We start from the raw sequence: 13408 nt of genomic DNA, 5'->3' as shown, positions 1-13408 counted from the left end.
ATATTTCGTAAGCATATTATAATAAAATAATCGTATTTTAAAATTAAAACTATTAACATCTCAAGTGCATATAATAAACATGTTGTTAATGCACTAATATATCATCAATGGTTTCGTATATATTTTATCAACTACACGTATTTATAATTTTTATAGAAAAAACTATTTTTTATTTATTATTATTATTATATATATTTAAAATTAAAAAATCGTGTTTTAAATTAATTTTATTTACTAAATATTTATCGTATAAAATATAAGTCGTTTAAATTTATACATAAATTAATTATGTATTTATATCATAGTTCAAATGACAAATTAAACCTTTGATTATATGAAACCTACCTGTAAATTGTTTCATTTATGTGATTTTTTGTATAACTAAAAACTTTAAAGAAAATAATATTTGACTCATTTTAAAAATTCCAAAATATTATTGTTAAATTATTTTACAAACATAAAATATTCTATTTACATTTAATTTTGTTGCCATATATAATGAATAGTGACAATTTTTTAAACTTTAGACATTTTTGTTGATACAGCTGGAAAATAATTTTATATAGCATCTTAAATAGATAGGAATAATTGGTAAGTATAAGGCGAATAATTCAAATTGTCGATTAGTAAATCGATGAAGTAAGTTCACACGAATTTTTTTATAAATAATTATCTATGGTATGGTGCATTATTTCTTTTACACGTGTTTTTCGAAGATTCGTGTTCTTAACTCAAATTATATAAATATAAATTAATTGGTATTATAATTTATTACAAGCTAAATAGAAAGAGATTTAACCAACAGTCACGGAGATTTCGGTGATAATACTGATGTAATATTAAAATAATAATTAATTTGATACAATTTTTTTTTAAGCTGGCCGAACTTTATTATGGGAATCAGTCACTTTTATTTGTTTATTTTAAATATTTTTGAGGATAATAAAATTATATAATTATTAACTAAGATTATTCTCGTCCAATCCACTTATCTCATAGATATCAGATCAGCGTAAAATGTTACTATAAATTTGGTGGGAAATGCATTTAAGGCACATTTTATATTAGCTATTGAAAGTCGAACAGTGGATTACGCAAATCTGAAGTGCCGTTGTCCAAGTTGTCGATTATCGATTTGTTTTACAACTGCTGCTATACATTATATCATACAATACTTAACTATAATTTTTTATTAACGACACTCGTAGTTTTTACCTCAACGGGGATTGTGAATGTATACTATTTCCGGACTTAAAATTACAATTTAGAAGTTACAACAATATAATTTATAAACATGATCTACTCGTGGTCGGTAAGTATTCGTTTTGCATCAATATAACATAAATAATAATATATATATGTAAATTATAATACCGTACCTAACTAAGATTTAAAAAATGTGATCTTGAAACCGTTTCAGTTGGGTGAGATATGCTCATCAAATATTTTATTCGATAGTTTACTAAATATTATAATATTATATTTAATTATAATATATAGAGCGTTAACTAACAATAAATAGATGTATATACCTATTTATAATAATTATATTACAGTATTAAAATCTTAAATCAAAGGAGGAATTTCGGGTTTTTGATGGAAAATTTTGTCGTTGGGATGAGAAGCTTTTCTTAAATATTTGGTTGAGTCATGAGGAAATAGGTTTAACAAAACAATAATTCTGACAGATACTTCGGATTGTAACATTTAAGTTTAGTAGTGTAAAAATGATGGAAGGAGAGTCAACAAAACTAGATTGAATGGAATTCCCGATGAAAAAATATATATTATGAGGAGAACGATGGTGAGCTAATAAGGAAATAATTAACATTATTAGTTATTATTACCAAAGTATAATAATTATTTTTGTTAATTTAAATATTCAATAACATTCAATAACCATATCACCGCATCCATCTAAACATTATTCTATTTTTTTAGAGTGAATAATGCGTTAAATCAGTTAAAGTTTTTTTTATTCGACTTGTTATCATTATCAAAATATAATAAGTGGATTATAATTATTGGCTACTGTGTTCTTTCTATTGTTGCAGGGAAAAACACTTTTTGAAACTTTGAGTAGGAAAAAAACATTTGAAGTGGATACTAAACTGGAAAAAGACAAGTTGAAAAGGGTGTTGACCATTTTTGATTTGACCGCTTTGGGCATTGGTGCTACATTAGGGAGTGGCGTGTATGTCTTGGCCGGGACAGTGGCTAAATCTATTGCTGGGCCAGCGGTAGTGTTGTCATTCATCGTAGCTGCGATCGTCTCTTCATTTGCCGGTATCGTACTCAACTCAATATATTTGTTAATGATCTAATTTCGTGTCATTATAATTTTTATATGAATATAATAATTATATAATTAAAACAAGTTAGGATATTATTACGAGTCCGTGATTCACGACTCACTAACTTCCATGACAGTATATATAGACATATATCTTATATGCTGAAATTTTAAAGAGGTTGTCTGCGTAATATAGTTTTTTCGTGATTTTGAGTAATCTTACGACCAGTCTCACCTGTAGTCGCGATAGTCATCTATCGTACGCATCGCAACTGCGTTGTCTTTTAATTGCTATGAAATTGTGCCATTGATGGATATCTATAGGACCACAGAGTAAAATTTCTCATTATAAAAATAACAAAGAATACTATTTTCATGAGCTTTGGCATATCGATTGTATATTTTATTATTATTTGACTTACTATTCAATTTCAACAATTTTTTTCTTGCTAAATGTAAATGGATATTAAACTATGTTATAACAATATTTAGACAAATTGATAATATTCATATCATTTCATTAAAAATCTTTTTCTTCATAACTTTTATACAAGTAATATGTAATTTTATTTTAAGATAACTCAAAAACATGAAAATAAAACCATTTTGCGTGAATGCATTTGTTTTTTATTACACTCGAGCAAGATAGAAAACAAACTTTACGCTGTCATTTTAACAATAATAACAACAATATTAATTTTGTTTTATCGTTAATAAATGGTCAACGATTTATTTTTGATTTTGATTTTTAGGAGTTTGTTACGCTGAATTCGCTGGCCGTGTACCTAAAGCTGGATCCGCATATATTTACAGTTATGTAGCAGTTGGAGAATTTATCGCTTTTATTATTGGTTGGAACATGTTTATTGAGCATACTATTGGTATGTTGTAATAACAATTTAAATGAGATAATATTTTGTCCATATTAAAATAAAAAATATTTAATAAAGTTTAACAATCTTTACTTACCTATGACTTCGATTTGATAATGGCTTTCTTTTATTGTCATTTTTAGGTACAGCATCCGCTGCCAAGGCCATGACAAATTACTTAGATTCTCTGCTCGGTGATCCTCAAAAGAGGTACATGTTAGCACATTTTCCAATGCATATGCAGTATATGGGCGAATATCCAGACGTCGCGGCGTTTTTATTCCTTATGTTTATTGCGTGTAACTATCAACCACCTACTTACTACATATAGTATAATATATTATATTGATTATTTATTAATAAATCAATTATACATATATGTATGTTAAAAATAATTTAGGAGCTCAAAAAATGAGAATTACATAATTTATGGCCTACTAATTTCATAAGAGTTTAATTTAATGATGTAACATCAAGTTTATTCGAGTAATCTAGATCTAAATAATTCATTAATATCTAATTCCTAACTGTCCTATGTGGGATATTTTTCTTAAGGATTAATTTAAACCTTAAGATAAGATATTTGAAGTTATTTATTATTAGATAAAGCAGATGACGCATAACAGTAAAGTATATTTTACTTACCATACTATGTTATGATGAAATGTTATAAAAATAAAGTTAATGCATAATATAATAAAATAATAATACGTCTGTATATCGATTTTTAGTGGTTATGGCTTGGGGAGTTCGGAAATCATCAACTCTCAACACAGTATTTACTACATTTAACTTACTGACCGTTGGCACAGTCATCGTAAGTGGACTTTTTTTTGGTACGTATACATCCGAAAATCACATTAAATATCGTATGTTATATAATATTTAAAATTAAAATCATATAATACTTCAGTAAATATCACTAGTTATTTTCATGATTATTTAACGATTTATAATTACGAACGTAGATAGAATATCTGATATTTATTTAGGTATAATATAATATTATGATGACTGATAAGTAGTAAAACAATTAATTTTTAACTGATTTTAGTTAAAATTTCAAATTGGAATATTTCAAAAAGCGAAATTCCACCCGGAGTGGACGGCGGCAATGGTGGATTCGCGCCATTTGGTTGGAGTGGAATAATTGCAGGAGCGGCAAGATGCTTTTATGGATTCATTGGATTTGAATCTATTTCTACGACCGGTCCGTAATAATTAATTTTTGTTAAGAAAAAAATATTATTTTTAAGCCCATTAAAATTTATCAATAATATTATTGGATACATTATTTAGGCGAAGAAACAAAAAATCCGAAAAAAACAATTCCGCTGGCAATCGTTTTAACGTTGGTCTTTGTCACGTCGGCATATTCTGTGGTGGCATCAGTGTTGACCTTGATGTGGCCGTATTACGATCAGGTATTATTAAAATCCATAAATCCGTTATATGCATTTTATATGTTTAAAATACGTGAACAATATTAAATTATGTCGTTAAAACCATTTTAGGATCCTAACGCGCCGTTTCCAGTCATCTATGAAAACTTGGGTTTGCCTGTGATCAAATATATGGTTACCTGTGGTGCGGTATTCGCCCTTTTTACCTCGTAATGTCATTGAATCGTGTAGTTTTTTAATCGATAATACGTTATTAATTTTGTAATAATTGTTTCCTTGTGTTTAGTTTATTAGGATGTTTGTTTCCAATACCGCGAATACTGTACGCCATGTCCTGCGACGGTCTGTTGTTTGAATTCTTGTCGAAGGTTAACGAAAGAACTAAGACACCAGTCATAGCCACAATGATATGCGGAGTCGGTGCTGGTAAAATATTTCAATTCCTATAAACATATTCACAAATTTAGCTAATTAACTATTTATGTTTTTTCTAGGCATTTTATCATCAATATTTAACCTCGAACAGCTCGTCGACATGACGTCGATTGGCACCCTCATATCGTATTTGATCGTTTGTGTTTGTCTACTGGTGCTCAGGTGTGTAAGATGCTAATAATATGTCTTATTTTACTATTATACAGTTATAAAATATTGCATATTATTAATATGTTTTGTGGTAGATGTGTCATTAATGATTGAAAATTAGAAAGAGTTTTTGGAGCTAAAACGTTTCTTATAAAAAATATAAAGGAAACAAAATTTTTGAAACATGCATTCACAATCCACATATAATATACTAATTTAATATAAACGTCATTTCTTGTGTCACGCAGTATAAACTGTTTTTACTTATTTTGATATAATTGGCGTATCTACTTACCCACATTTAAATCACGATCATTTTTGATTTTGACAAGGTTAAAAAAAAAATTCTCCAAAATTATTTTGTGGTTTTATCCGTTATAGATTTATGATGGTCATCTAATGTTCGGTATACACTATACAACAGACTTTCATGAACTTATTTTAGTTTTATTTTACGTATAATAATAAATAATCAAACTCGTATTATTTAAACGTTATATAAGATACCAAAAAATTATCAATTTTCATATTATTTTAGTATTAGGTCGTCTTTAGATAAATAATATTTTTAATTTAACATAATATATATTCCTTGTAATTGAATATAATTCTGTTTTTCTTAGAAATATGTAATGGATAATAACCTGGACATTTTTACTTAAGCTAAATATTTTTATATTACAGGTACAAAGACACTAAAACAGCAATTCAGGATATAGACAGTAATTCGGAAGACTATAAAATGTACAAATGGTTCAGTTTGTTCAACTCAAAAGTTACAAACACCAATACTCAGTACATATCAAGAGTATTGATAATTGTTTACAGTATGTTATCAATACATTTTAATAGTAATTTATATGTAGTATACCTATTACATATTATATATATGTATAAATTTAATTATAATTATTTAATTCGAGAAAACTATATTTTATTATAATTGATATTGTTGTATAGTATTATAGCTATAGATATAAGGTTTTAGATTAAAATTAAAACTCACTCTATAAATATGTTATAGCTTTCAGTGCTAGTGTATTTTGCATTTGTATGGTGAATATTGACTGTTACGAAGGAGCGTATCAGTTTCCGTTAATGATTCTAATCGGGATTTCAATCACAGTATCATTACTTTCCATGTTCATGTTACACAGACTTCCACAAGCAGTAGAAAACTTAGCATTTAGGGTAAGAAAATGTATTATTAATTTCTAACAACTGTACTGATCAATAATCGTATTTGGTTAACTCAGTTAATTGATTATCTTAACTGCGATAATGTCAATAATTATTGATGTAAAATTATCGCCTCAAAGGTTTTACCCATTTTTTTTTTTTTATATATTTTAACTTTTGAGTTATACTTTATTTTACGCGATTAACTATTATTTATGTATATTAAAATTCTATTTGTATTTAGGTTCCACTTGTTCCTTTTATACCTTGTGTGAGTATAACTCTTAATTTATACCTTATGATGGAACTCAGTGTCAAGACGTGGATAAGATTTGGAGTGGGACTTGTATTAGGTTTGTATTAACCAACTAACTATTTTATATGGACCTTTTGTCTTGTTTTATTGATCATGCGGTTTAATGATAAACATACCAATTGTGCTGATCAAAAAAACTTATTAAATTGTCATCCATTATTACACTAGGTCAATTATCGGTTAGTTGATCATGAGATGGCATCTAAAATAGTTTCTTCCAAAAATTCAGTACACAGCACACGATTTACAAATTACATTTATTATTTACCAATGTTATGATATACATATATAATATATATATATACGATATACAATATAAATACATATTATTTTATGAAGATAATTTGAAACGCTTTAAATTATATTATTAATAAATATACTTACCTTCCAAATTTTAATTCTAGGCAAAAAATATCGTGTTTTGCATAGTATTTTTTCGTTTAGTTTTATCGGAAACCACAGATTTCACATATATTAGGCTAAAATTAAATATGTGTGTTAACACACGCATGATTATCATCGTCGTATTTAATCGTAAAACAAACACAATAAATCATTAAAGTTTAGATTCAAACTGTAATATATGTTGAAAACATTCTTATTTTTTCTTAGGGATAATCATTTATGTATTTTATGGCGTTCATCACAGCTTAGAAGGCAGCAAACAACGAGCGTTAAAAAATGAAGAAAACAAAAAAACGCTAAGAATCTCATCCTAGTAATAAGTTTTAAATTATAATCAAGTTTTGTATACTTTTTTTACATTTGTATATTCTAATTAGTAGATGATGGCTATTGCGTATAATAGTCACTATAACTACAATTTTAATATTGTAATAATGTTATACATTAAGTATGTAATTACTATTATATAAGTGTTATATTTTAAAAATATGTATTTAATTTTTTTTTTTTGAAAATATTTTCTATTTATAAATAATTGTATTTTTTTTATAATGAAATAAGTAAATTATACGCAGTTCTTGATAATAATTTTAATACAAGTTATTACACCTAAATAAGATAGCCTAAATGTTTATAAAATTGAGGAATGTAATCTTATTTTGAAATTGTGGTAATTATATAAAGATATTTAAATAATAATGGACAAAATATAATTAAGAACCTTTCACCCCATAGTTGATAGATAAGTTGTCTTCTAGTACTAAAGAAGCTCTACATGATTTGATAGTACGGTGCATACTAGTTTATGAGCTTTGTTAAATTTCCCGAGTTTTATTCTTGAGAAATTTATGAAATTGTATTATTTATTAATATTTATTTAAAATCAAAGATTCATTTCTTTAGAAATTATAAGATTTATAAAACAATTTATAGCAATTCCTTATCAAAAGTCACTAGTCAGTAGCTAATTCAGTATACAGCATTCAATTTATTTTTATGAATTAGCATCACATAAATGTTTTTTTAGTGCAAAATATTATGAAGTATATTATAGTTTATTAGGTATAGATGATATAGTATTCTATATTAGAACAAACAAAAATTAAAATATATTAAGCAATAAAATCATTTTGATATGTTAATTTCGTTTCTAATAAACAATATATGTCAGTAAAAAGTGTAAAAAACGTTGGTCTGTATCTATGGTTACATGGTGGCACTTATAATCTTTGAAATAACACAATAATTAATAGGTCAATTTTATGACAAAGTTCAACATTCAAGGTTTCATAGGATATTTATAGGTATGTATATTATTTAAGTGGTTTAGATGTATACATAATTTGTATAATATATTATAATACTTTGTTGGTTAGTGCTCGTTATTGAACTATCGCCCGCGAGCGATGTGGTTATAAAATTAGTTTTATTAATAACTCTATATTACAATGTAAGTATTCATAGTACTTGTAGTACTTGTATGTACTTACGTAATATCATAACAAATATTGATAGAACCATAATGGTTGGCTCCTTTCGTAAACATAGTATAATGCATTTTTAAATATTTTTATATTACCATTGAAGTTACCAGTTAAAATTATTCAATAGTACTCTTAATCGATAAATAAATTATAAAATATTAAATAAATATATAAAATATAATATAAATATTATAAAAATATATCAGTTTAATAAATTAATAAATTATAAAAATAAAACCAGTTCTACGCCTCAATTGATCTACAACAATTAAATATTAATATTATTATTTAAAGTTTTGTATTATGCATGAGCAAGCATCACATACCATTTGCCTTGTAAAAGATACATATTAAATAAACAGAAACGATTATAACTAAAAAAAAAGATTAAATCATGAATCGTGAGTACTTTCAAATTCGATTTATGAAGTAAAAGTTTACATTATACTATACTGTTATGGTTTTTATAAAAATATTATAACTATTTATCTAATAATTTATTTTACTCAATTCGTCTGTTTAGCAAAGTTTTAACTCGGATTAATCAATTTTTTTTTAACAATTTGAAAAAAAAATGCAAATGCAAGAATATTATTATTATAATTAAGTTGTGACTTCCATCTGTCGTTATTATATTACCATTATCGTAATTATTTTAAATTTATATCTGCAGCGGTAATTAGGCATGTCATTAACAAAATCAACGAAAAGTTCAGTCACCAAAAAACGGGCACACCGTGAACTGTCAAATGTTATTGCCATGTTCGATCATCTACAGATACAAGATTTCCGGAGAGCTTTTAACTTGGTGGACCAAAACAACGACGGACTTATCGATAAAAAAGATTTGTACGACATGCTGATCTCTCTCGGTACGCATATAACTTATGTATTACAATCATATCGAAGACAAATATTATATTATTATAATAGTGCTGTCACTCGCGTGCTCCGCCCCCGTGGATAGTTGTTTGCAAATATTGTAGGGCTGTTTCTTTGTCTTATAGCTATTTTGATTATAAAATGTTATAAAGTACATACTTACACAAAAGAATAATAATTTAAGGTGTTTATAAATTCTCATAAATATACTTATAGATAGGTAAATAATAGGTATAACAATTTTATTTTTTCTCACATTTATATCATTATTCTTACACCCGGGAAATATATTATATAATAATATTATAATGTCGTTAAATGAATAACAATAGTAATGATTATTAAACAACAACATTGGACATGGCATTCTGTGAGTTTTCGCATCATACAGCTAATCAGCAAGCTGCTGACTTATTATACTACTTTTCTATTGGTTATTAATTTATTATTATTGGATGTGTTTTAACTTATCTTAATTACTCAAGTCTTAAGATTAAAGTACGTTAGTCGTAGTTAGAATGCAGTGATCTATACTCCAAACCCTGCAGGACCATTCAAAGCACCGAGCCGTTATCACATCTCATATACGTCGACAATAATAATTGATTCATCGTTGATTCTATATTCTAAGGTGGATCGTGGGCAATTGCTTAACTATATGCTTTAAATATTATAAAATGTAATACGTCATTTAGGTACGTTGAAGTTCAAATTTTACAGGAAAGACACAAAGCTTATTATGTTCCTTTTTCGAAATAAATGAAATTAAGATACACATACTGTTACTATAGGAACGCTTAGATATGTTTCGTTTTTATACCAAATAGTATGTTAGAAATAAATATTTCTGTAAAAATCTGAAAATTTTAAAATATTGGACATGTTTCCTAACAATAGTGGTACTAAAACCTCTAGCAAACTGTCAGGTATAACAGAAAAAAAATTGGTGACGATACGTTGAACGGTGTGAATTTGTATGCGTGAAAAAAAACCAGAGCTTGCTTTTATAGTATAGATAATACTATTTTATAAGTGTATATTAATAATTTTAGTATTAATGTTCTCTTCAGGTATAAAACCCAATGCCGATCATTTGGTGGAGATGATAAATGATGTTTCCATTCCAATTAATTTCCAAATGTTTCTGACGTTGTTTAGCAAAAGACTCCGTGGTACAGATCCTGAAGATGTCATAAAAAATGCTTTTAGCTGTTTTGACGAAAACAACGAAGGTTTTATTGATGTGGACAGACTACGTGAGCTTTTGGTTACGATGGGAGATAGATTTACAGACGAAGACGTATGTAATACTATATATATTAGAATATTATTTCCTCTTAGATTACTGTGGTAAAAATTCGAGCTTGTAATTTTATTTTTACGTACTGAGTTATGATAAACGTAATGGTTTTAAATAGTCTAATTTGCATAGTGATAAGTATCTGTAATCTACAAATATCTAAAAATCTACTATATACCTATATGATGTTTAGGTTATAAACATATACACCAACGATTTGTTATTTTTATTCTATTATCTAAAAAAAATTTTAATAGGTGTTAGATTTAAAGAAGTTATTTTAAATTAATTGTTACTGTCGAACGTGTTTGACGTTTTATATAATTATTATACAATTATTATAGTATACGTATGCTATGATAGGTTGACATAGACTTGTAATAATATTATGCTCCATCGATAATGATGGTCAGTAAGTAAATTATTGTACTCTAACCTTCATTCATAAAACATGCATAAAGTATATCTTTCATTCAAAGCGTTTCGTTTTGGTCACAACTGTTGTGATCGTTAATACATTTTTAAGTGTTAAATGGAATCTTTTATTGAATTAAGGCATCGTGTCCATCTCATACATATATATATGTTTTAAAGTATTTACACGCACCTAATAAATATTCTATTTTTTAATAATAAAGATGATCTTATTAGTCGTCAGTTTAAAATAAAAATAATATCTGAATTAAATAATTTTATTTATTTGCTAGGATCTTTACTGAAGACTTATATTTTTGATCGATAAATTAAGTAATATTTTTTCAGGTTGACGAGATATTTCACGAAGCTCCTATTTCAGAAGGGAAGTTAAATTATATTGAATTCATACGTGTTTTGAAACATGGGGCAAAAGAGATCGATAATGTATAAATTTTATTTTGTTTACTGAATACATCAATTGAGATTTCACGCAAAAATATGACGTTTCAATTATTTAGAATATATTATATTTTTAATAATCAATCATTATAGCGTATAAACTCTGATGGTAGCTAGGATAATAGTGATTAGTGAGGACAGTGAGGTTAAAATTCAAGTATTTGACCAAGTATTTCAACCAATAAATTTAATATAAATGTCTCGGACGGCGTAATGAATAGGCAATTAAGGTACAAAGTTGTGCCGAAAAAATAATTTAAAATAATAATATAATAATGACAATGGTATTCATTGTATAGATAATATGCATTTAAATATTTTTATTTTTCGTTTAATATAAAATTATTATTAAATCACTACAGGTAAAGTAAATGTTTAGCTTGGCCATTAGAACTATTTTCAATACGTTTTGATACTACCCGCTAATAATTTTTTTTTAAGTTTCAATTAACTCAAAAAGCAAAGTAAAATATCAATGCAATTACACTATATTATCAATTACATATTATTTATGTATTATATACATCATTATTATTTTTTTTTCTTTAATATTATTGTATTAATACTTTAATAGAAAGTAGAAACTCAATCCAAATGAATGAAACAAATGTGTTATTAAAATAAAGTGACATGATACTTATTCTCAACTACTCTGCATTAAACACAATTATTTAGAATTCATCACGATTCAGCATGAATGTCCATATGAAATGAATAGTAGAATTTATTATGAGTGCATGCGTTTAGCTCAGAGTTTGTTACTCAGTTGTCAAGGTCAACTGCGAAAAAAACCGTTCGTAGTTTTTCCGTTTAAAGTTATCAGTTATTATCGCATGATTAATGGTAGGTATAGGTAGATAGGTGTACTGCTGCAGATTTTATATTGGGTGTATAATAATATTATCATCGACCATGCATTACAATATAACAATTATTGTTGTTGTGTTTATTAAACGGGTCAAACAATATAATATATTAATATATTTTATATTTTCGCTTGTATGGGACTAGCCGTCGAGAATTCCGCTTAATGGATTCTCGACTGTTAAACTGCGCCTCGACACTTTGTATGTATTATTTGTACATATAATTTATTCTCATATTACTGCCTAGGGCATCTATCGACCTCGCCAATATAATGTGATGCCTTACGCCGAAACTGACATCTATTATACTTATTCACATCAAACAAAAATCAAATGACGTTTAAATGTGCCAAGTCATTCGCAGAGCACCTGTATGAATAGTCATGTTTAATAGCAATGATAATAATAACCTAAATATTATTGCATGATGATTTTTTTATTATTTATTTACTGGCCATTGCTGCCTCGACAACATCGGTCATTGGCACGGATTTATCATCAAATTATTTGCAAACGCATAATAATATGATTTTCTATTGGTTATTGAGAAAACACTACACGTCCATAATATTATTTTTTTCGTCTCCATAATACAAATGCATTACATAATATAGCAAATTTTTTGGTTGCAATATTAGTCTATTCCTATTAGTCTGTTATCTGTAAAAAATAATTTATAATGTCATCATTATAAAAAAATAATAAAATAATATTATCAGTGCAGTTTTAACATTGGCCGTGATTTTGATATTTTAAAGCCACTTACATGTGTATAAAATATTGCCTTTACAAATATTTGCTGTCTGCTAGCTTAAAATTAAAATATCAAAACCCTTAACGACAATGGATTTTTATTTTGGGTAGTTTTACGCTACAGTTACAAGTCAAAACTATCAAAACAATAATAATTATATGTTCTTTTTGTACGTATGTTTCTTATGTTGTGC

The 13408-nt window shown here is 26.6% G+C and overlaps 2 protein-coding genes across 4 annotated transcripts; both read left to right on the top strand.

Annotated features, from left to right (window-relative positions):
* Positions 1 to 573: 573 nt before the first annotated feature.
* LOC114129022 (cationic amino acid transporter 2-like) lies at positions 574 to 7626 on the top strand. 2 transcript variants are annotated; one of them, XM_050203006.1, is made up of 14 exons: positions 574 to 1312; positions 2055 to 2286; positions 3046 to 3174; positions 3309 to 3464; positions 3897 to 4001; positions 4220 to 4375; positions 4465 to 4589; positions 4680 to 4777; positions 4855 to 4994; positions 5063 to 5165; positions 5838 to 5980; positions 6178 to 6344; positions 6577 to 6685; positions 7261 to 7624. In XM_050203006.1, the coding sequence occupies exons 1-14, from the start codon at positions 1295 to 1297 to the stop codon at positions 7365 to 7367; spliced, it is 1788 nt and encodes a 595-aa protein (XP_050058963.1). In that variant the 5' UTR covers positions 574 to 1294; the 3' UTR covers positions 7368 to 7624. The 2 variants fall into 2 exon arrangements, with proteins under 2 accessions (XP_050058963.1, XP_050058967.1); XM_050203010.1 differs by lacking the exon at positions 574 to 1312 and adding an exon at positions 1494 to 1804 and having other exon boundaries at positions 7261 to 7626.
* Positions 7627 to 8240: 614 nt separating this feature from the next.
* On the top strand, positions 8241 to 11633 carry LOC114129024 (myosin regulatory light chain sqh-like). 2 transcript variants are annotated; one of them, XM_027993642.2, is made up of 4 exons: positions 8241 to 8357; positions 9211 to 9409; positions 10490 to 10719; positions 11482 to 11633. In XM_027993642.2, the coding sequence occupies exons 2-4, from the start codon at positions 9223 to 9225 to the stop codon at positions 11584 to 11586; spliced, it is 522 nt and encodes a 173-aa protein (XP_027849443.2). In that variant the 5' UTR covers positions 8241 to 8357; positions 9211 to 9222; the 3' UTR covers positions 11587 to 11633. The 2 variants fall into 2 exon arrangements, with proteins under 2 accessions (XP_027849443.2, XP_050065616.1); XM_050209659.1 differs by lacking the exon at positions 8241 to 8357 and adding an exon at positions 8424 to 8503.
* The last annotated feature ends 1775 nt before the right edge of the window (positions 11634 to 13408 follow it).

Source organism: Aphis gossypii, chromosome 1, assembly GCF_020184175.1.
Source record: "Aphis gossypii isolate Hap1 chromosome 1, ASM2018417v2, whole genome shotgun sequence".
NCBI lineage: Eukaryota > Metazoa > Arthropoda > Insecta > Hemiptera > Aphididae > Aphis > Aphis gossypii.
This window is presented reverse-complemented; position numbering and strand designations above follow the sequence as displayed.